Source organism: Leptonotus elevatus, chromosome 5 (genome assembly GCF_054856555.1).
Source record: "Leptonotus elevatus isolate MCC_2025b chromosome 5, RoL_Lele_1.0, whole genome shotgun sequence".
NCBI lineage: Eukaryota > Metazoa > Chordata > Actinopteri > Syngnathiformes > Syngnathidae > Leptonotus > Leptonotus elevatus.
Genome location: NC_141243.1, coordinates 21,651,988 through 21,677,602, shown reverse-complemented (window position 1 = coordinate 21,677,602; position 25,615 = coordinate 21,651,988). Strand labels below are relative to the sequence as shown.

General features: G+C 37.9%; 1 protein-coding gene across 1 annotated transcript; it reads left to right on the top strand.

Annotated features, from left to right (window-relative positions):
* Positions 1-420: 420 nt before the first annotated feature.
* Positions 421-23,783, top strand: hk2 (hexokinase 2). The gene is made up of 18 exons (XM_086075701.1): positions 421-616; positions 2,016-2,178; positions 7,229-7,377; positions 8,522-8,641; positions 10,529-10,624; positions 11,482-11,581; positions 12,631-12,814; positions 14,924-15,085; positions 15,436-15,669; positions 17,911-18,215; positions 18,284-18,429; positions 20,035-20,154; positions 20,346-20,441; positions 20,926-21,025; positions 21,172-21,355; positions 21,452-21,607; positions 23,071-23,307; positions 23,413-23,783. Exons 1-18 carry the CDS (start codon positions 557-559, stop codon positions 23,567-23,569), a joined length of 2,769 nt encoding a protein of 922 aa, XP_085931827.1. The 5' UTR covers positions 421-556; the 3' UTR covers positions 23,570-23,783.
* Positions 23,784-25,615: the final 1,832 nt, after the last annotated feature.

The following is a 25,615-nucleotide window of genomic DNA, read 5'->3' as shown; positions in this document are numbered from 1 at the left end:
CAGATACAAATTTACACTTTTTTGTACAGGTAAAAAAAAAAATTGTACAGGTACAAATCACGACTTTTACAGGTACTTTTTTTTTTTACAGATTCCAATTTTTTTTACAGGTACAAATTTGTTTTTTGTTTTTACAGGTACAAATCACGACTTTTACAGATACAAATTTATACTTTTTTCTACAGGTACAATTTTTTTTTTTAAATACAACTAAAAAACATTTTTTTAAAGTACAAGTTACTTTTGCACCATATTTACCGCCATACTTTTCCAAATGCCCCCCAAACTCTCGATGGATGTCGAAAAGAAAGTACCGTAGAGAAAACCACTGATCTGGATCAGTGAGAAAGTACACAATGCCTTCTTCGCACCCAATCAGCTATGTGAATTTACGTGACATCACCAAACTGACAAGTCCCGGAAGCTGTATTTTTTTCACTGACAACTGAAAACACAAGACGGGCGGCGTTTGTATGCACAATTTTATTGTATTAACTTAACAACTATTATTATTGGTTAACCATTCAAAGAAAGACCGACTAAAGCACCAACAACCATGTCTTCGAGTCTACTCACTAACTACTGCTCCGAACTCCATGATGATCAGAAACATAAAGTGAGTAATGCTACTAAAGGTATTGTAAAATAAAAAGTTTTTGAAGACATTTACTGGGTGCTCCGTAAGGTATGTCACCTTGAAGACGAGTCAAACGGGTAACATGACTTTCACGCTTCGTGTGCTTTACTCAAATAACGTCGTTGTCACCCGCTTAGAGGGAAATCTTAAAACTGGATGCTGCTCACAGCTAAACTACATTACTGCGAAACTTCCACTCACCCGTTCGTTTATATGACTGATTGAAATAGCAATATGAGTTTCGGCGTTCTTTTGATAACATTCTCGTTTAAATGTTAAGTGTTCAAAGAAACGTCTAAGTTGTATTTGTGTGAATTTGCTTATTTCCAGACCTGAAATGTACAGGGAGATTTCAAAAGTCTTCCATGTCAACATTTCAGACTGGGAGGGTATTGGATTCGCTCCAGAGTAGAAATAGTAGGCTAAAGCAGGAAGCCAGACATAGGGACACTATCATATTTTCAAAATAAAACAAGTTGTGGTGAAGGCTTGGGGCGGTTGTAAACTAGCCGTTTTGTTTTGTGTTTATTGAATAATTAAAAAGTTATTATGAGGATTATGTTATAGGGTTAGGCTGGTAATGCCGATTTTGGTGGCAAAACAAAATGAAAACTCAGAAGGGTGTCAATTCACACACTGATACCTCTACAATTTGCCTGCTTTTTTTTATTCCATTAATGTCTTATGATGTCAGAAGTTTGAGCCTCGTAGCTCAAGCCGTTTGCGATTCCATTAAACATCCCAAAACCCATCCGATCCTCATATGCCCACAAGGCCAACCTCGCGCCCGTAGCCATATTTGAGCCCTCCCGTGCCCCCACCAATGGCTTAATTGCCTTTAAACTCCCTAAATACAAAGTAGAGTTCCCAAATGTGATGATAGATTAGTTGAAATCCCACCAACACTTTTCCAAGATGTGAACCCCAAAATGTAAAAAAACAAAAGTGTATTGTGTAATAAAAAATACATAAATAAAAAATCCTCTTTTAAAGGGTTAATATCTGTAAAACTATTTCACCTACGATTTTTGTTGGTACAGATTCTGATCGACAAGGCCAGAATACACAGATATAATATAGCAATTTACAGGTCTTTACCTACCTTAAAACAAAAGATGAAGGCCTCCAATGGTCTAATATTTAGTGTGCAATTCCCGGATCCCAAAAGTGGGCATGGCACCCAAACTTTGATTGACCATAACTTGAAAACCGTTTGAGCTTGGAGGCTCAAACCTCACATTTATTCTTTTGACATCATAAGGCACTAATGAAATAAAAAAATAGGGAAATTGAAGAGGTGTCACTGAGGAGGTTCTGGGAATTTGCGTGAATTGACACGGAAAGACCCAATAACTTAACCTTTTCTCCAACTGTTTAGTTGGACAAGTATTTGCACCATCTTCAACTACTTGATGAAAAACTGATGGATATATCCATAAGATTTCGACGGGAAATGGACAAAGGCCTTTGCAGTGACACCAACCCCACAGCTGCTGTAAAGATGCTGCCAACTTACGTACGCTCAACTCCTGATGGAACAGGTAATTCTCTTATCATATCAAATAGTTGAAGTTTATATATATATATATATATATATATATGCCCTGCGATTGGCTGGCAACCAGTTCAGGGTGTACCCACCTACTGCCTGAAGCCAGCTGGGATAGGCTCCAGTGCCTCCCGCGACCCTTGTGAGGATAAGCGGTTAGGAAAATGTATATATATATATATATATATATATATATATATATATATATATATATATATATATATAATACCACTACATTCTCAAACTTAAATAATGATACTTTTGAAACCACAGTACCTTCTATTTGTAATATCACAGCAGAAAGGAAAGCAGTACGGATAACAATATTAGTAGGCAAAACTAGACATGCCCAAGGGGTACACAAGAATCACAGCGACGCTCTGCACGTCAAAAGAAAGTGAATACAACAGTTGCATACTGACAGGTAGCACCAAAGTCAATTAGTGGCGACTAAAATTAATTTGTGACAGCCGACCACAGATAAATGTATATGTGGGGAAATACTGCCGGCTGTAATGTCTGTTAGGGGTCATTAGTCAGGTTTCCATCCAAATGTTTCGAAATTTTTATGCGAGTTTTGTGAAAATGCTTTCGATAGTGATACCACTTTTTTGAGACCGATACGAGTACTCAAATCTTCAGTATTCACCAAGACACAAACTGCCGATACTATAAGTACTTATGATACATAAAATAAAATAAAATAAAATAAAAAAAACATTACAGATAATTAAATAAAATACTTATATATCCCTATTATAGCTAATTTCCTTAAAATTGCATTAAATTAATGCCAATTTTTCAATTTACTCATAAAAGTCATTTTGCATAGAGCACACAATAAAATGAATAAAAAAATAGATAAAGAAAATGAAACAAATAATCCAGTGGCCCCCCAAAAAGTCCCACTCAAAATATGAAGTTGTGCAACTTGAAGTGCAAAGAATTAAATTCAATACAATAGTGCTTCAAGCAATTTAGTAATATCTACCATGTTAAGAATTCCTCAAGCTGTTTAGTGTGTGATGTTTAATTATATCTTGTTTTGAAATCTATGCTTTTCATTCTGAAGGCTGATCTATATTTCCGTTTCCTGTTTCACATACTGTTATGGAAGAGAAGTGATTTTTTTCTTTTTAGGACTAGGGGATATGTTCTACAGGAAGAAATTCTGAAGGGAACCTAAGCTACAGTAAATATGGATCTAGGTTTTTTTGAAAAATAAAAATAAAAATGCTATTAAAAAAACATGACCAAGAAAAATTATTTCAAATCTCTTTTACCCTTTACTGTGACCTATAGTTTATACAACTCAATTGAAATTAAATGGAAATCTTTTCATGTGAGGTGTGGAAGTACAAATAAGTTAGATAATGTGTTTGCACAGAAGTGTGCACATCCTATTATGACTGGGGTTGTGGCTGCTAAGAATGAACCATATTCAAACTCTAGTTAAATGGAAGTGAGCACACACCTGCCACAATCCGGTATATGCACAACCTACTTCACGCATTTGGCAAAACATACAAAAGAGCACTTCCTTCTCGTCCAAGTGAATGACGAAGAGGACCGTGACCTAGCACCCATGAGAAGGTAAAAATGTCTACAATGGCTTTTTTTAAAACACCACTGAGCAATGATGACAATAGCCATTGTTTAGGCTAGTGTTGCACAGGATACCGGTACCAGTACCGTACCTTGATGTTATGGCATAAAAAACGTATGAAACTTTTTTCTTACATAGCCGACCGACAGCCACGACAAGCCAACCGACATTAGTTTTGTAACAAGAGCAAATATTTTTCGCGGTGAAAGCAGAAAAAAAAGCAACAATCACTCAAGGCCCTGCAGTAGACTAATGAACAGGCACACAGTAGGAAATCACAGCTATGCATAGAAAAAGCCCAGATGACTGACAGAGCAACAGGTTGTGACGCATTTTTTGACACGTCCTTTAAAAAATAAGTAGAGTGTGAATTATTTTTTTCCCAGTTTGTCGTATTTGATTACGCATTTAACTAATTGAGAGCGTAATGGAGAAGAGCAGAGACATGCACGCACACTCTGGCAACGTTACATTGAGTCATGGGAGTGCCACTGTATTACCAATATTTAAAACGGATGACTTCAAGAATATGGCATTTAATGTGAAAGCACATACAGTATATACATAAATATATACAGTATTTACATAAATTAACATGTATAAATCAGAATATTCCTTTCGTCAATCTGAACGAGCGTCATGTAAACACTTCAGTTGGAAGGGTGAGGCTGCGTGCAGCATGCACATGCTTTGTTTTGATGTAAATGCATCATAATGTCGTCGTTTCTACCCACTAAAATGGCAGCATTTCGCTAAGAGCTCTTTTTTAATTTACCCAAATATATATATTTAAAAAAAAAGATCATTTTAGAGCTGTCATGCACTTCATTTTTCTTAGAGCTTTGTTCCTGATTTAAATGCCTGTTTAAAGGCGATTCACAGGAGCTCCAGGTTTTTGTGTCAACTGTTATAGAAGTTAAAAAGGCAGGTTCATTCTTTAAATGTTTAAATTACGGAAACAAAATAAAATGATCATTTAATAATCAGTTGTGTTATGTTCTACTTTTGGGGAATCAACACATTACTGAGGGGGTCATTCTATGACAAAAATGTTTTGGGGGTACACAAGCAAAAAAAGGTTGGGAGCCACTGAAATATACAATACAATAATTTTTCACAAGTCTGTCCATGATGCCATACGGTATTCACTAGGCCCGCAAATGATATGTTCTCAATTTTCAAGTACAGTGTCCAGTCCACTTCATATTTGATCTGACACCACTTATGAGCCAGTTATACTTCACTTACTGTATGTGCACTGCTTATATATTACTATGTATGTCCATCCATCCATTTTCTATACCCGTTTATCCTCCCTTGTGGCATGGGTGACTGGGCCAGAAGTGAGGTACATGCCTGGACTGATTGTTAGCCAATCACAGGGCACAAAACAACCACTCAAAGTCAAACTCACATTCACACCTATGAACACTTTAGAGTCTTTAACTCATTTGCTCCCAAAAACTTATAAATATGTTCTATTTCAAATGTTTTAAGTGTCCCAAAGACGTATTTATACATTCGTAATGTTTTTTTTTATGGTAGAGTAGGGGTATGAATTGCCTAGTACCTTGCGATTTGATTCGTATCACGATTCATGGGTCACGATTCGATTCGATACCGATTAATCCCGATATGAATCTAAAAATTGATTATTGCGATTTTTTTAAATTGATTTTTTAAACTAAAATTTAGAAAATACTCATCAGTAAACTTGTACATGTACACTGTAAGATTTGTATGATTATAACTGAGCCACTGCATTTAACAAACAGGCTGCAGTCTGTTTCATATTTGAACAGCACTGAAATAAAATATTAAGGCTTAATGTTCCATTAATATAACATTCTTCCATGCTTAATGTGTGAATCCTAACCCTAAGTAAGACGTTTTGTTGAATATTCCCATAAAAAATTGATGTTTAAAAATCGATTCGGCCGCAAATCGAATCGATTTGAGAATTGTGCGCTGTAATATCGTGATATATTGCCGAATCGATTTTTTCTAACACCCCTAATGCTAGAGCATACAGAAGGCTTTGATGCAGCCTCACAACTGCAAAGAACGGTTTCATTTTTTTTAGTTATTACACAAACTGCCAGCAGCAGAGCAAAATATATCAACCAGGGCCATGTCGAAAAAAAAGCTCTTTTACTCACAATTCTAAATAGATTTGTGAATAATGACAAAACTTATATTCTAATGCTAATTGCTGCAAAGCGGAGACGGATAGAAATATAATTTTTTCCCCCTGATGAAAGAAGAGACTAATGCTTCTTTTGTTTTATAGCAACAAAACACAATATTCTGTGGGCCTTGCAAAATCAGTCAAAATCCAGTAAAACAGCCGTGAGTGAAGGAGATTAACCTTGCTCTTGCAAAATGTATTCTTGCGGTATTTGTGAGTTCACAAACTCCCGAGAATCCACCTTGTACCGCTCCCATTGATTTCCACCGATACGAACCACTGGTGGTTCGGACCAATCACAGAGCGACATTGTATTTGGGGGCGGGATATGCAGCTGTGATGAAAACAAGAAGCGCCAAAGCCGTGGGAAGAAACAAACCAAACGGATGAATGCGTGGACGCTGCAATTAATTTTGCTCTCGCTGAATTAGTCTCTTGTAGCCGCATATCAACATTACAAAACAGACAACATAAACTCAACGCCATGATATAGCTAGTCACAACAGTCGCATGTCGGTGACGACATTTTCATCCTTTGCCGTGATTGGTCGAAACAAAAATTTGGTAGACGTGCACACAATTCAGTTTTGTCCAATAAGTGTTGTACAGCATGCCCCGCCTTTCCCGAGCAAATCAACGCGGAGCCGTCCCAGACTGATATTGTGGAGAACTCCCTCAAATGAAGCACAAATCAATCTGGCTATTGCCAGGCTAGAAGGAGATTGCTTCAGTGAAAATGGCTGGGAGTGAATGAGTTAATGAAACAAAAAAACTTTTTGGGGGGGATTGTGGGAAGAAGCAAAGCTACGAGGAGAAACCCCACACAAGCACAGGGAGATGCATATGTCACAAAGAAAGGCCTGAGCCCAGATTCTAACCCCAACCTCAAAACTGTGAGGCGGATAGGCTAACCAGTACCACTCGTCATACTATGCCACCCTCTGTTTTATGTAAATGGAGTGAGTGTACTTGTATAGCATTAGCTACACAATATGATGCCCAAAACGCTTTACAAATCCTGATTTACACACACACATTCATACACCAATCAATGGGAGGCTGTTGCAATTCAATGCGCTGGCAGGTCCACTGGGGGCAAATTAGGGTTCAGTGTCTTGCTCTGGACACTTTGACATGGGCACAAGACTTGAGGGTGGAACCCACAACTTTCAGGTTGTGAGATGACCACTCTACACATTTGTATGATATAGTGTATTGTTAATATAATTTGTCTGCTTTTGTGTTCAGAACAAGGAGAATTTCTGGCCCTTGACCTAGGTGGATCCACCTTCCGAGTGCTTCTGGTTACAGTTATGGGTATTGGCGAGCAAAAGGTGGACATGGAAAATCAGATTTATGCTATTCCTGAACATCTCATGAGAGGCTGCGGATCTGAGGTTAGATGCACTCCACATTATATGTGATTTAACTATTTTTCTGATAATCTTTTTTGTCAAATATTTGTGTTTTTACTCCGTCTCCCCCCAAGAAAAATAAATAAATAAATAAAAGACTTCAACGAGTCGCTTTTCTGACGTCACGTCCGCTCTTCGCTCATTGGTTCAGTCCGCTGTCTGTTAGCTTAGGTTTGCCCCGCCTCAGAAATGCGACTGATAGGGCGGTTGACCAGAGTCACTCGCGGCTTTGCCGGAGAATGAGTCTGGTCAACCGCCGTGAGTCTGGATTTTCCAGGCTACATTATCACAACAATAAAATGGAACACCGACATGAGCATGCTGTGTTGCCATGTTTGACAGTTACCTCCTTTTTGAAAAAAAAAAACGTTAATTGAGATGAAGGGAGACTTTTAATGTGGGTATTTGCATCTTAGTTGCATAATGTTTGTTTATATAATTATGTAGCAGAATATAAAAAAAATATTGACTGTGTTTTCATATGGTTTTAAGTTGCCACTAGGTATGTGCCGATATTACATTCTGAATGTATGATAACAGTGAGCAAAAGCATCGCTGTGTCAGGGTATCACGGTATTAAAATGTAACATTTTTTCCCATTGAACACAATCGATTATTACTATGTTTTAAAATATAGAACATGTTAAGTTTAAATAAATAAATGTTTACAATCTAATTATGTTTAAATTCTTCTTAGCAAGTCACAGTGTCCCATCAGTGGTAAGCTCTTTTTAGAACAAACCCCAGCTACTCCTGTTGTCAATTATGGCACGCTGGTACCGACACATGTACAGTACACAGTTTTCTTTCTTTTTTTGTAAAGGACAGTGCAAACTGCGAAGGCCAGCCTTGTGTATCTAACTTCACTTCCAACACTCGTGCCTTCTTTCACCATACTTCACTGCAGATAATATTCACAATGTTTAAAGAGCAGAAACCTCTTGTTTTCATTTGGGTTTTTAGAACAAATACTGGAAAAACATTTTTTTTCTTTTTTTTTCTTCTTCTTTTTGTTTTGTTTGTTTTGAAAAACGAATGAATAAATTATACACGATTTCCTTTTGTAATGTTTTTTTCTCACATGAATTAATACCAATTTGCATGCCCTGTTTCTACTTTGTTTCAGTTATTTGACCATATAGCTGAATGCCTGGCTAATTTCATGGAGAAGTTAGGAATAAAGAACAAAAGGCTTCCTCTGGGCTTTACCTTCTCTTTCCCTTGTCAACAAAGCAAGTTGGACGAGGTGAGAAATGTTGGGGTGTAAATTTACAAAAACAAGCAATGGGGCCTTAGTCCAACTGTTGTTGTTATTGGCTAATATAACTAACTAGCTTCTTTTTCCCCCAAGTTGAAGTTGTATGCATGACCCTGAATGTCTATATGCAATTAGCTTTTGTTGTTGTTCGGACAATGATTTAAAGTGATTTGTAGGGCTGTCGCTAACATCTTCTTAGGTTCGATTATCCCATCAAGCGATTGGCTGGCGACCACTTCAAAGTGTACCCTCGCCTCTCGACCAAAGACAGGGATAGTCTCCAGCATATCCGCAACCCTTGTGAGGATAAGTGGTTCAAAGGATAGATGAAAATAACACTTACTTGATGTAGCTTAACACTATACACACTTCAAAGTAAACATGTTAATATACATTTTCTTATAAACCAGTGTCTGGTGTCGTGTTCTCTTGCCTGCTCAAGTGCCCCTTGCAGCTTTTAATGGTTGTTCCAATGGTGCTTTGGCAGTGGACATAAGTAGCATTTCAAAAAATAAAAATAAAAACACAACAATCATGCCACTTCACACTCGCACTCGATCACTGCTTATCACTGCCAAAGAGACAACATTGATTCAGTACTATTGTATTATCCATCCATCCATCCATAGACTAAAATTCACACTTGTTTTCAGTTTGGCTGGTCCTACGACAGATCAGGTGCAACGTGTATACTGTATATTAACGTTAGAGCTCACACTGGCCCCCAAAATCTCCATTCCCTAATCGTGTTTACTTTTTGTGCATCAACGCCACCTTTCCACTGGCAGTAATGTACCAAAAGTATTTGCCACAGTAGTTGTGCATTATCGTCGGTGGCCACCTTAGTTATAGTATGCAAAAGAAGGTGCCACCAAAAGTATATCCTACCCTCCAAAAGAAAGTAGAAGAAATGGTATTAGAAGAACAAACACTTGAAGACGAAGTAAAACTGTAGTCATTGCCACAATTTTAACTGGCCACAATGTGACGCGGGATTCCAGTTCAGTTTTCTTTAGTTAAAAGCAGAAGTTTCGCCAAACCGAAACTTGTTTGTTGCTGTCAACATTGGATGCGAAAATGCACATGATGCCCTAACACCACTCTGCAACCTATGTTATAAAGCGATCAGCAGCTCATGTTTTAACTGTTTCCTTTCCTTGTACTGACTGACGCACTGGGCTCCAGCACATCTTTTTTGGGGCACTCTGAGTAACCAAGCAGCACATTTGAACAATGCTCTTGGAGTTTCTGAACAGCAAAGTGAAGCAGTGCATGCTCGGCGCCTATTTCCGAACGCACCCACAAGTAAGGAACGTGGATTTTGGGGGCACGTCCAAGCTCTACTGTTAGGCTTGTTTATGTAAAATACATTTTCCCCCAAAATGTTTTGTCTCTGGAGCTACTTCTACACTGTATGTTTTTTTTGTTTTGTTTTTAGGCAAAAAATCCAGCAAATCACATTAGTTAGGATTTTTAAAGAATGTATTTAAAAATAAGTATTTGATTAATAACAAACAAGCAACGGCTGGTTTGGGGCTCTTCATAAGATCTCATCCTGCATGGAGGAATCGGCCAATGTGTGCAAATCTGTTGAAGACCCAAAGTTAATGTTTGACCTCTATCATTGCCAACAAAGGTTATTACAAAGTATTGAGTTGAACTTTAGTTATTGACCAAATAGTTAGTTTCCACCAACATTTCCAAATACATTATTTAAAATACTACAAGTACAATGTGATTTCCAAGAATTTGTTTCTTGCACAGTCGGTGGCTAATTAAATACTTTTTCTGCCAAACTGTAAATGTTGAAGCACTATGTTGTCCTGATGTATAAACACATGTGATTTTATGTCCCTTTATTTCCCCTTTATTCAGAGTATTTTGATATCTTGGACCAAAGCCTTCAGGGCAAGTGGAGTAGAAGGAAATGATGTTGTCAAACTCCTGCAGAAAGCTGTACATAAACGAGGGGTAAGTGTGCAACAGATCCTGCAAATGAGACGATTGTGAACTAATGATGACAAGAACAGTTTTTTACATTTCTTTTATCTGTTGCAAAAGGGCCACTTAATCTTTGGAATTTATAAATATTTTATGGATTTATGAAAGTAATCTGAATTGTAAACACAATAGGTATGTTGTTTTGGCAATTGTGGTACGGGTCTGTGGTATAAATGTAAACAATTTAAAAAGTTAGAATTTTCTCTAAGGTAGACATTTGAACCCTCTCGGCCAATTGTGGTAACGATTGATTACGTCTTTGTATCACACTCACTGCGCAGTGTGACAGAAATGCCCAAATTGTTTGGTCAGCCCCAAGAGAAAGTGGAAAAAGTCCTCTGTCAAATTAAGTATATTTACAATATCTATTTTATTTTTGTGTTGTTGAAAAAGTGAGCAATTGATGTTGGCAACTGATAGAAAGCAGAGCTGCTGAACATTACAGATCATCTATTGAATGCTCAGTCGTGCCAGTCACAGTAATTGTTTTTGGATATTTAAAAAAAATAATAATCCAGCGTCCAACATCGATAGACCCGGCTGGCAAGTACGGCACTGTGTCAGTCCACTAAGATGCTTAAGACGCTGGCTAGTATAAATTTCAGAAATCAGTCAATGGTAAAACATTGAACAATTGCCCATCAGCTCACTGTTTTCGCTGTTTATTTTGGGGAATGCTTGATGCCCCAGCTACCTATGAGGTATGGCGTGTTAGCTAATGTGGCTAAATATGATTCAACACAGTGACGCTAGTATTTTTGTTTGCTGCTGTCATCAGTGATTTTCCCCACTTTAGAATCAATAAAGTATTATTTGTGTTATTGTAGGACATCAGCGTTGACATTATGGCTGTCATTAATGACACAGTGGGAGCTATGATGACGTGTGGCTATGATGATCACAACTGTGAAATTGGTCTCATCGTTGGTGAGTTTTACTGGAATAATAGTAATTAACTGAAAGGCTCAAGGAAGAATGTATAATGCATTGTTTATTGTTGTTGGGGGTGGGACTCAAAATGGTATTATCCCCTCACATCACGATTTGATTAAATATAACCATTTGTTCATGCATTTTGACACATATTGAATCGATGGATTATTTTTCCCTTACTTAAGATGGTAAACCCCTTCTAACTAATTGACACACCTTAACCTTACCACAAACTATGATCCAAAAATAATTTTATATCATTTTAAAACTGTTCTTACTTTGTACAACATTACCTTTAAAAATACATGGCTTACAAATGATTTTGTTTTGAAAAAATACACCAAAAGTGTGCAATACAAGCACATGCAACATATGCCACTTTTTCACTAGACCCGAACGGCACAGAACGGCCTTGGTCAGCCCCGAATGTTTGCGTTTTCATTTGACTTTTCCAAGGCCGAGCGGTTACAATGGAACTGCCTTTTCATCTCGGAGGTGGTTCTGCAGCGCCGGTCGTCTGGGGCAGAGTCGTCACTGTCATCTGATTGGCCGACAGCGATGCAGCAAGTAACTCCGTGGCACACGCACACCCATTTCTTTATTTTACTCCGAGGCAAGAGGCGCCCGCCGGCCTTTGTCAAAGTCACAATAGTACACAAGTACAATAAACATCAATTTGCAATAGCTTTTCTTGCTGCATTGCTGAAAAGAAATGCCTACACCTGACAGCCAGTCAAATGACACCGATGTCACGACCAGAACTAGGTGGGAAGAGGTTCTGGGGAATGGTTCCATTCTAACCCCTGGTCTCAAAAAAGTGTAATGGAAAAGTGACCACACAGGGCAGAACAAGGCTATTTTGGTGTAGAAAAGGTGCAGTGGAAATGGGGCATAAGAATGAATTATTGCTCACTATTATACTTTTTATGTTGCAGTTGTCATTGAGGTTTTCAGAAAGATTCACACTGATTACTAGTTTACATTGACAGATATTTCGACACATAAAAAAAAAATATATTACTCACATTTCATTAATTCTTAAGGAACCGGGACAAATGCCTGTTACATGGAGCAATTGAGGAATCTTGATTTGCTGGATGGTGACGAGGGGCAGATGTGCGTCAATACCGAGTGGGGTGCTTTTGGAGATGACGGTGCCTTGGAGGACCTGCGCACACATTTTGACAGAGAAATAGATGCTGGCTCTCTGAACCCTGGCAAACAGCTGTGAGTAACATATTTTAAAGTTTTATAAAGAAATCTGTAAGTTATTACGTTATGAGTGATTTTTCCTTTTCTCTCCAATACATTTACTAACATTTACTAACTTCCAGGGTTGGGAGGGTTACTTTTAAAATGTGTTCCTTGCTAAAAAATGTAGTTAGTAATGTAATCCAAGTACCATGATATTACAGTAATGTAACTTGATTACTTTTGGATTACTCCAATACCAAGTATGCTCATGAAGAGCGGGGGGAGCGGGGGCTGTGGGCCGGTGGTGTGCCTGGCGGGCCTGCAGTGCCCCGTCCTGCTGCGTTGGGTTGGGGGCGCGGGCCGTGTTGGGGTGGGAGCGCGGGCCGTGTTGGCGTGGGGGGCGCTCCTGCTCCTGGGTTTGCTCTCCGGCCGGTGGCCCCTGCTAAGCCCGGGGGTTGTCCCATGGCGCTGCCGTGGCCTGGGGGGCCCTGAGGTGTTGCGCTTGCTCTGTCCTTGCAGGGGTCGACGGCTCCCCTCTTTGGTGGAGATTTTCAAGCATGCCAGATCCACCACACCAGCATCTATCGAAACTCAGACACAATCTGCTTCTTCCTCTGGTCGATGAATCGGTGGAGGCTGATGTCTGTGGATCTCACTCTGCTTCGTCTGTCCTTTCTTTCTTTCCTCAGTCTCTCCTTTGGTCTCTTGAGGTCTCCCTGATTTGGTGAAATTTAGATGTTTCTGGGGTTGGTGAAGGACTCTGGTTGGGGGGTAGTGGGTGATGTCTGGTCGGTGATGGATTTCACTTTCCTTTCTTTTCTTTGGTCCTTCCTCGGGTCTCCTGACGGCCTCACGACTGACTGGATTCTGAAGTGTTCGGTTTAGGTGAACGGTATGGGATTTTTTAATAGGTTTTAGGTGAACTAATACATACACACTCACACGCACGCACGCACACACGCACATGCACATACACACCCACATACAAAATGAAAATGTATAAAAAATATATATAAATTAAAAAAAAATTAAAAAAGAGATTAATGATGATGACATGTCAAATCGGTAAAATTACCGAATGAACTGAGCTCTCCAGAAAGTTACCAACGGCCTTCTAATGGCTTGGACTACTGGACACAAGCTCCTCGGTGAATTTGCCTCGTGATATAAGGGCCACGACAAACTGTGCGATGCTTCCACACACAATTGTAACAACATGACCACTCCAAGAAATGACAATTGGCTGCTCGTTCAATCACATTGGGTGAGACACTATATGTACTCACTGCAATGTGAACTGTGCGAGCCTGCATTGCCTACTGAGGTTTCCCATACAATATGTTGTGACTTTTTTATTCCATAAGGAACCGGTACAGAACGTACACCACTCAGGTACATATTTATCACAAGCGTGACTATTTCATCGACATATACAGGTACATATGAAATTATATACAGCTAGTATTAGGACAAAACCTTATACAGCCAAATTAGTTACTTTTCAGGAGACCCAAAAAGGCATGTTTGTTCAACCATTAACATTGCATCATCAACGCGATCAAGCCATTTTCAGCACTTTCGGTTGATCAAGATTTTGTAAAAATAGCCCCCACACGTATGGACTGACCAATAGTATAGATTTTTGAAAATATATAAATTTTCCACATTGTGATTTATGAGGTTTTGGCTCAATGCCAGCGATATACGGTTAACTGTTGTTTTAAAACACATAAAAATCCATCTGTGTGACCTCTTGCTTTGCAAATATCCCATTTTATAACGTGGACACCGCTGGCTAATAAAGTGAAGTGGCCAATAAAACGAAGCGACCAATATATGTACATATTTATTTTTATGGCATAATTTAGCAGTTGCGAGTTTGAACCAGGTGTGCTTGGAAAATTATGGTAGACTCAATGTTATATTCAGGGGTGCACATAACAAATTTGGTGTAGTACTCAAATGAGCACCAGAGTATTTTGATGCTCATTATTTTCCTGACCCGCCGACCTCATAGATGAACTGAAAGGCTTACGACACAACTGAACAAAGTAGGGCGTTTGGACCACATATCCATTCAGTGTCTGAGCAGTCCTCACTAATTTTTTTTATTAATTTAGTTTATTATTTGTTGATTTCTAGTTTTGAGAAGATGATCGGTGGAATGTACATGGGAGAACTGGTGCGTCTCATCCTCGTGAAAATGACCAAAGACCAGCTTCTGTTCCAGGGCAAGACTACAGCCCAGCTCCTTATGACGGGAAAGTTCCTGACCAACTACATTTATTCCATAGACAGTGACAAGTTAGTTTTTTTGTTTGCATTTGTGTGTTCTTTGTATTGCTTTTTGGTTAGCAGTAGACCTATCATCTCAGTTTTGTTGCCCAGAAGCTTTTGCAGTTCTTTGTAGGAATGTTGTAGTATTATAATTAGTGCTGTCAAAGTTAAAGCGTTAACTGATTAATTAATCACAAAAAATTATCGCATTAATCATAAATTAACGCAGATTAGTAACACTATTAATTTTGACCATAGATGATCCTTTAGCGTGACAGAATTCTAAAATGTGATTTATCTGTTTTTGGAAATGCATCTCAATGGACAATATATTCACCTTGTGACACAATATTTTCTGTTAATGGTTTTATTTGCAGCATAGAGGAAGGTCGAATGAGTGCTCAAAATGTGCTCCGAGGCCTTGGCCTTGACCCAACCTGGGAAGACTGCATGGCTACTCAGAGAGTGTGTCAGATTGTTTCCACACGGGCTGCACATTTGTGTGCTGCCACTCTAGTTGCAGTGCTCCGGCAGATTAGGGACAACAAAGCAGCTGAGAAGTTGCGCACCACCATTGGCGTAGATGGATCGATGTACAAAAATCATCAAGAGTAAGTTACCCTTTTCCATTCCATTAAACATGTAATTTAGTAGAAACATTAAAAATAATTTTATTGGAGGCAAATGTAAACATTTGTACAGGCAGTAATTACAATTTGATTTTTTTCTTCAATTTTTTGTGTGTCTACAAATGATATGAGAATCTAACGCTGACGCTCAAGCCACATATGTTACTGACGAATCAGAAGTACATATGCAGTAGGAGCAGGGTGGGTCTTGGTAAACACAGTAAGACTTCTTATCATTGAAGGGGATTAGAAATTAAACTATATTCTAAAAGGTGACCAAAGAAGTTATAAAATAAATATAGCATTTTGTGGATGAATGGCAAAAGATTACAATTGGTGACACAAGTTGCTAAAGTTCAAGTTGAATTAAATCAAGCCATTTGAGAGTAACATCACAAAACGTCACGATATTTGCTGCATTTATTTGCAATTTGCAGTTTTATAATTTACAAACATATTAAAGGTGGGGGGAAACTGTTGAACTGGAAGCTATCCCAGCTGACTTTGACTTTGACAAACAACCATTCACACCTAACATGTTTTTGTAACATGGGAGGAAACCATAGTACCTGAAGAAAACCTACGCAAGCAGAAGGTGAACATCCAAACGCCACACAAGAAGCCCAGCATGTCACTTCAGTCTGATGTCACTCAACAGTGGCATCCCCCATGAAGACACAGACTGTGAATAGTAAAACATAATTTGGTAGATTATGAAATACATGTATCTAGGGCTGTGGGGTGATATTGACCAAAAAATAAAATATTTTTTTCCCCTTGTCATTCTGGATGATTACAATTTTAATCGAAGTAATAAACCCGACAAACATTATTTAAAGGTTTCATTTATTCAAAAATAAATCCTGCGCAAAATGTTCAGACAACAATAATGTACTGTATAAGGATTTTAAATCAATTTTAACGTAAACAAAACATTTATAGCTTGTGCAAAAAACCCAAACTATTCATATCTTATGCATAATAGTAACTCTTGTAAACATGTCTTATAAACCACCCAGCCAGCATTCTGCCACTTGTGCAAAATCACAATTTACAATAACGTTTGCATTTAACAGAATTTAAGAACAGCTTTTAATAATCCAGAAGAAGACAAGAATGTATTTATTTATTATGCACCTCAATTTCACGATTTAGATCATTTTCAACAATTGGATACTTAAAATGATGAATTATTTGAATTAATTAGCACGTCCGCCTCCCAGTGCAAAGGTTGTGAGATCAAGTCCGGGCTTCGGCCTTCCTGGGTGGAGTTTGCATGTTCTCCCCGTGCTTGCGTGGGTTTTCTCCGGGTACTCCGGTTTCCTCCCACATTCCAAAAACATGCATGGCAGGTGAATTGGACACTCCAAATTGTCCATTGGTGTGATTGTGAGTATGGTTTTTCGTCTCTGTGTGCCCTGCGATTGGCTGGCAACCAGTTCAGGGTGTACCCCGCCTACTGCCCGAAGCCAGCTGGAATAGGCTCCAGCAACCCCCGCAACCCTTGTGAGGACAAGCGGTACAGAAAATGGATGGATGGATGGATATTTGAATTAATTAGATTTATTGCCCAGCCCTATATGTATCTATCTCAATTTATTATAAAATTAATTTAGTTACCAGTATTCAACATAATACAACATGATTTGTAGGGACTGCATGAAGTCATACTGCTATATCACTGCATGAAGTTATTCGGTGAAATTAAATCCTTAAAGTCTATTTTCACCTGCAACATTTTGAGGTCGAAACTGGTTCAATGCGAGTGGGATAAGTCCGACTTTTCTCAAAAGCAGCATTACAGCAATAGCTATGGCATTGTAATGCCACCATTTTTTTTGTGTATGTGCTTTTTTGGGGTTGGTATTCCATGTTTCCTTTTCAACATTTTCAGCGTTACAGCTCACAGCAACACATTGGGTGGGATCTTTGGGTTGACAACAAACTCGTTTCATTTATTTTTTAATCGCTACTCACGTGATTTGTACTGTACTGTCCGAAGCCTTACTGAAACCAACAGGTAGTGGGTTAGCACAGCTCATCTCGTGCTGTGAAGTTGGCCTACTGAAGTGAAAAAAAAATGTTGGTACTGCTTCCAGTATAAGCCTGATTTTAACTGTTTTACATACAGTATTTAGTGTAAAATCAAGTTGTCTCAGAAGCAAGTGTTCAGAAAATACACTATTCCCATTTTAACCAATTGTGTTAATTACCTTTGCCTAGGTTTTCTCGGAGGCTTCACAAGATGGTACGAAGGCTTGTGCCTGACTGTGACGTGCGTTTTTTGAGGTCTGAGGTTGGAAGTGGGAAAGGCGCCGCCATGGTAACAGCTGTAGCCTTACGTCTTGCTGCTCAGAATGCTGAGCGTCAACAAATACTTGATACCCTGCGTTTGAACCGTGATCAGTTGATGGAAGTGAAAAGAATAATAAGTGAAGATATGGTACGAGGCTTGTCAAAGCAAGCACACACTCAGGCTAGCCTCAAGATGCTTCCAACATTTGTCTGCTCTACTCCAGATGGGTCAGGTAGCTCTTGCATGCATACCATCCCTTTTCTTTACTTAGCATTGCGTATAACTAATCTATGATTTCAGAGCATGGAGATTTCTTGGCTTTGGACCTTGGTGGCTCAAGTTTTCGAGTGCTGCTCGTGCGTGTGCGAAGGGACAAGACACATGTTGACATGCACCATAAGAACTACAATATTCCACAGGAAATAATGCAGGGCACAGGGAAAGAGGTAAAGTATTCACCAGGTTGCACTTAAAGTATAAAGAAATATTAAGTCGCCAGATATGATTTTAGGCATTTTTAGGTATTTCAGTGGTAGAAACGATGCAGTCATAGGTGATAATGCACATCAGTTTGTGTGGGCACTGGTGGAGATTTAGCTTTGCGAAAGTTAAGCACAGCTGCATTGTATTTTTTTGGGGTTCAAAGATTACCGCTAGATAATAGCCTTAGCTCCTGAAATTTGGCTTCCACGAGCAGAAGCAGGCAGCCAAACGCAGCATACCAGAGTGCCAAGCGAGTAGAGGAACTTGCCTGGAAAATCCAATCTACTGCTAATCATTCAAAATAAAAGCTGGCTTCATTGGCCCAGCAGTTTGTGGGCAGGATGAGAGCTGATCATAGCATGAGACAGAGACGCCCCTAAGATAAGCCAATATCACCATGGCAACAAATATACTGTATGTCTGTCTGTAATTGTTGATTCTCTGGGTATTTTTGATGAAATTATACCGCAGACATTAGGACACTTTGGAGCTATTTTAAATAGTGAAAAAAAAGATGTTTCCTTAAAATCCACAAAACTACTAATTGTGTTAATTTGCTTAAATAGACAATGTGATTTACACAATAACAAAGCAACCAAATGATGCAGAGCATCCCTAGAAGTGAGAGAGTTGTCATTCAGACTTCAATGGGCATGTTGGTGCAGAAAACAGAGGTGAGGGTGATAAAGGATATGGATTGGAAATGTGTTGACAGATGCCAGTAGTGTGATGGGAAGATGGAAAGAATACTGACTGTATAGAATAGGTGACTGTAGCAAAAATGAGTAAGGATGAAGTGAGAAGGGCATAGAAGAGGATGAAGAGTGGAAAGGCATTTGGTCCTGATGATATACCTGTGGAGGTATGGAAGTGTCTAGGAGAGGTAGCAGTAGAATTTCTGACTGGGTTGTTCAACAGGATCTTAGATAGTGAGAAGATGCCTGAGGAATGGAGGAGAAGTGTGCTGGTGCACATTTTTAAGAACATTGGAGACGTGCAGAGTTTTTGCAATTCCAGAGGAATAAAACTGATGAGCCAGGGCCACACATTAAAGCTATGGGAAAGAGTCGTTGAAGCTAGACTGAGCGCAGAGGTGAACATTTGTGAGCAGCAGTATGGCCAAAGATGGCTGTTTTTGTCAACGAGAAAAAGCCGAAATCCCCTCCTATTATTTGGCAAACTATATTGACTTTCATTTCTAAGTAATCACGTCGCGAGACTAGCTCAACTCAACGTTCGATATGATCATAGTTGATATGGTATCCTTGCAAAAGTTTATCGCATCTGTATTTACGTGTTCGTTTATACAACACGCCTTCATGCTAGTTGTCTTGTGATTGACTGATATGTGTGTCCGGAAATTAACATTACTTACGCTGATTTATGAAAGATCTTAAAGGGATGTTAATAATTTGGCCATCCTGATGCCTCAGTAGAACTGTAATTTGTGAGGTTTTTTTCATGTCTTTCATATAAAGCATTGAGTGTAATTACTGTTTTATTATACATTGTGATTAAATTATATACACTGATAGAGGAATTTTCTGTGTATTTATAATTTTTTCCAGCTTTTTAGCCACATTGTTGACTGCATGGCCAACTTTTTGGAAAATATGGGTATGAGAGGAGCATCCTTACCTTTGGGATTTACATTCTCCTTCCCCTGTCACCAAAGCAAACTAGATCAGGTGAGGTTGTCTTGGTTGTCTTGTTTTGTTAAGGTTTACCCTAAAATGTATCAAAATATATACTGCTCAATCTCTGTCAACCAAAATTTCCATTTCACATGATAAAATACATAATAAACCAATTAAATGACAAAAATGTGAATTTAGTGATATCCTATGTCAAATAATAAAACTGTACACTTTTTTTTCAGGGCATTCTTCTGAAGTGGACAAAAGGCTTCAAAGCTAGTGGTTGTGAGGGACACGATGTTGTTACGTTACTTAAGGATGCAGTGCGATGCCGAGGGGTTAGTACATAAAGCATTCCTTCATACCATGACATGCCTTGTTATTGTGTAAAATGTGATCCTCCTTTTCAGTTCTTTTTGAATATTTAAATTGTTTAATTAACATTCAGTTACAAGGTCAAGGTAAATATGTTTACGCCACGCCCTAAGCAACAGAGATTTTTTATAAATTTTTTTGAGCCAGTCCGATCTCTGATGTTAGTGTATACAAGTTGCACCTGATTATAAGTCGCAGGACTGGCCAAGCTATGAAATAAAGTGTGACGAAAAATATGGTAGTCCTCATGAGGTTATGATTTATTGCAGATGTCTTGTATTCTTTTGGTGTATACATATCTAATAATGTGCCAGAGAGTATTTTGCCCTCATTGTTTTTTGTTCCACTTCAGAGATGATCTACTACTGTTAATGACTCTAATGCAGACTAGAATATAACCGATTAATACAATTTAATTTCAGTCAGTAATCTTCTTTTTACTTGCAGGAATTTGACTTGAACTTTGTGGCAGTAGTTAATGATACAGTAGGAACTATGATGACTTGTGGTTATGAGGACCCCAAGTGTGAGGTGGGACTCATTGTTGGTAAGTGTCATCTCCTACCATTATGTACGATTTCTTTATTGGGAGAAAAAAGGGATAATTTTATGGAAATATTTTGGTTGGACGTGTTCTGTACCTTTTAGTATTGCTTTTCAGTAGTTTAAGATTATTTCCTGTCAATAATTTAGGCACAGGGACCAATACCTGCTACATGGAGGAGATGCAGAATATAGAAATGGTTGATGGTGACGACGGACGCATGTGTGTCAATATGGAATGGGGGGCATTTGGTGAAAATGGGGAACTGGATGATTTCCTCACAACCTTTGATCGTGTTGTTGATGCCTCTTCAAGCAATCCTGGAAAACAGAGGTACTGTAAACGAGGGGTAATTGATTAAATTGATTCAATTAATTTTGTTGTCTTAAAGACCAATTTATTACATTCAAAAACACAATTGTTTTCAAGGTATGAGAAGATGATCAGTGGCATGTACCTTGGTGAGATAGTGAGACATGTGCTGATGGAGTTCACTGAAAGGGGTTTACTGTTTCGAGGGAAACTGTCTGAGCGACTCAAGACCTGGGGCATCTTTGAGACTAAATTCCTGTCACAAATTGAAAGGTAAGGTCAGATCATCTCTCTTCAATTTATGCTTGATTACCTAGAAACTAGTATATATACTACAGTTTGTTCCCTCTGTTATTACTTGTAGAATTTAATTTGTAAAAATGTGTCATTTCATGTTGTGGTATTTGTATTTGTTGGGAACAATAGGTTACATTGTGGGAGAAAAAAACATTCGGACCCACGAGAAGGAAGAGATAAATAGCAAGGCTTAACCTGCTTTTGGGGATTAATATATATATATATATATATATATATATATATATATATATATATATATATATATATATATATATATATATATATATATATATATATATATATATTTATATATTTATATATATATATTTATATATATATATATATATATATATATATATATATTTATATATATATATTTATATATATATATATATATATATATATATATATATATTTATATATTTATATATTTATATATATATATATATATATATATTTATATATTTATATATATATATTTATATATATATATATATATATATATATATATATTTATATATTTATATATATATATATATATATATATATATATATATTTATATATATATATATATTTATATATATATATATATATATATATATATATATATTTATATATATATATATATATATATATATATATATATATATATATATATTTATATTTATTTATATTTATTTATATATATATAAATATATATATATATATAGATAAGGAATTACATTTAAGACAAATATGGAAATTACTAGCTTTTAAATGTTACTGAAACAAACTTTTGCAATTTGTACCTAATTTTGTAAACCCTGCCCTTGCTAATAGTAATTCAAGCACATTCCAGCACAAGTTAAGTGTGATTGCAGTTCATTATTTGAGCTCTTAAAAAATATAAAATTTGTCTTGTACCTTGCCTTATTATCTCCTTATTTAACCTTTATGTTTAGAGAATATGACAGGTGGTCAAATCAATTTTCTTTAGCACACTTGACTTTATTTATGTTTTCAGTTCCGATATACTGAGCGTGATCTAGTAAGTTATTTAATTTTTGATCATATACAACATAACCATTGACGTTGGTTACTTATTCAAATGTTTAATCTATTTTAGATTGATACATTAATACATATGAAATATACATTTTCATTTAAACACTGTAAAATAAAGTGGGTCGGTCTGAGCCATGACACTCCAGGGTTGAAAATGTGTCCCAGCCTGAACACAAGACACATTACACAAGCTTTCAATCATCAATTTTACAATTTAGATTATTAGTCTCTCTCTCGCTCTCACACTCACACTCACACTCACTCACACATATAAGGGCCCAGCGGCAGTGAATTTCAGCTCCCTTTGTTCGAGAACAGCAAGTAGCTGCCAAAGCACACATACTTTTTTTTTTCTTTTCCCCCCAACCTTGATGTTGTCTCTCTGATCCCTAAGCGACCGTCTGGCCATGCGTCAGATTCGTTGCATCCTGCAGCACCTTGGTCTCACCAGCTCAACATGTGACGACAGTGTCCTCGTTAAGGAGGTTTGCAGCATCGTCTCCTGCCGGGCGGCTCAGCTGTGTGGTGCTGGTTTAGCTGCCGTGGTTGATAAAATAAGACAGAACCGCAACTTGCAACAGCTCACTGTTACAGTTGGAGTTGATGGCACACTTTATAAGATGCACCCTCAGTAAGTATCTTTTGTCCCAAACTTTTAAGAAAAACGCTTTGCCCTTTCAACAAACATTTACGCTCGTAACCAATTCTAACTCTTGTTTTTTTCTTCAATCCAAAGTTTTGCAGGAGTCATGCAAGAGACATTGCAGGATTTGGCACCACAGTGCAAGGTGACGTTCCATAAATCTGAGGATGGAAGTGGCAAAGGAGCAGCACTCATAACCGCAGTGGCTTGTAGAATCAGGAGTAATGCACTGATCAATAGCCTAAACTAATTATTATTTTTGCATTAATGTGTATTACAAAATCATTTTTGATTAAAAAAAACAAACAACTACAACTAAGCAATATCACACAATACAGATTGATGATTTACTCAACAACGTTTTTGAAACTGATTCACTGATTTTACTGATTCGGTCATTGTTTTCCAAAATGAAAGCTGATGTTTGCAAATGTCTTATTTTGATTAAACACAAAAGATAATCAGTCTGCTTTCATTACATTCATTTCATTACAGTATTTTAACTCTTTGACTGCCAGACGTTTTCAGAAAAGGGATGCTGTGGGTGCCAGCCGATTTAAGCATTTTGACTGATCTTTCAAGGTCCACAGAAAATTTTGTGTTTGGACTATGGAAACACACATACTACCAAATGAAAGATTGAACTATCATCTTTCATCAGAAGAAAAAGTTTGTTTCTACCTTATTCCGTTTTTCAGTAATCAACAATATAAAATTGTTAGTTTCATCCAAATGCTCTGTTTTGGACCAAAATACGGAGAAATCAAGCTTTTAGTGAAACGATATTATTTCATGCACTCTAGTGAATTTTACACTTTTTTTTTTCATGAATGATGCCACAAACATCTAAACAGTGCTTTACTTATGTAAAACACTACCACCAACAATGAAAAAGTGTTTTTTGATAGCATAATATGTTTATTTACATTCAACAGTGTAACAATTTGACACCTCGGAGTCACCATCATCATCATCGTCGTCATCAATGTGCTCTTTAGTATTAGTCTATGCTTTTCGACTACTCTTCATCGTCCGATTGAACGTCCGCCTGTGCGGAAGTGCTCGTTTTCCGCCGTTAGCATCGCTAGCCGGTGAGGCTTAATGACGTGATCATAGCCGCCGCGTCAACGCTTCCAACTTCGGCGTCAACCTCGGAGTCACCATCATCATCATCGTCGTCATCAATGTGCTCTTTAGCATTGGTCGATGCTTTTAGTCTTTGAAAAAAATGCTCAAGCGCGAGCTGCTTGCAACCGGTCGCCATTTTTGCTTCCTCAAGCCATTCTCCCCTCAACACTCTAGCTCCGCCTCACTTCTTCTACTGACGCCTACCCAATCTTGTCCAAAGAGAGTCATCGCTGCCATCTAGGGGCCAAAAATAGTCATTATACTAACTAGATCTTCTTGATACTTTCAGCACAGCTGGCCAAGGCTTTCCTCGACCCGTTTCCCCCCCCCCCAAAAAAAAACAAAAACATAGTGAACGTCTTTTAACGTCTTTGGCAGCCCTACGTAGGATTTTACTAAACGTTATTTAACATTTTTGGCAGTAAAAGAGTTAATAAAAAAATAATCATAATTACAGTTGAAAGACTGAAATTAGAGGATTTGGGCAATTTTAAATTAATGGTTGTAAACTATTACCATAATCGATCATTAAAAAAGTTTTTGTCGATTTTAATCAATTAATTTGGACACATCTAGTACCTTGGCTATCTGTGTACAGTTTCCATCTCTATCTACATTGCTCGGGGTACACCCTGAACGGGTTGCCATCCAATCGCAGGGCACACAGAGACGAACCACCATTCACACTCTTAATCACACCTATGGAGAATTTGGAGTGTACAATTAACCTGCCATGCATGTCTTTGGAATGTGGGAGGAAACCGGAGTACCCGGAGAAAACCCACGCAAGCACGGGGAGAACATGTAAACTCCACCCAGGAAGGCCGAAGCCCGGACTCGATCTCACATCCTCTGCACTGGAAGGCGGACGTGCTAACAACCAGTCATCCACCGTGCCGCCCTTTATTATATTTCACATTTTTAAAAATTGGATTAATAAACCCCTACTGTTTGTTTGACACAAAATTTCACTCGCACATGGACGCAAATGACACTAACTTCAGAGTTATGATGACCATGATCTGTCCCCTCCACTTTAGCCATATAAAGGACAAAATGTGATTTTCATAATCTGAGACTTCTTTTTTGAGTTATACATTTTGATTCACCTGAGGTGCTCACTATTAAAGCAAAACTTAAGAACTTTGAGTTTTTGTTGATTATGGCG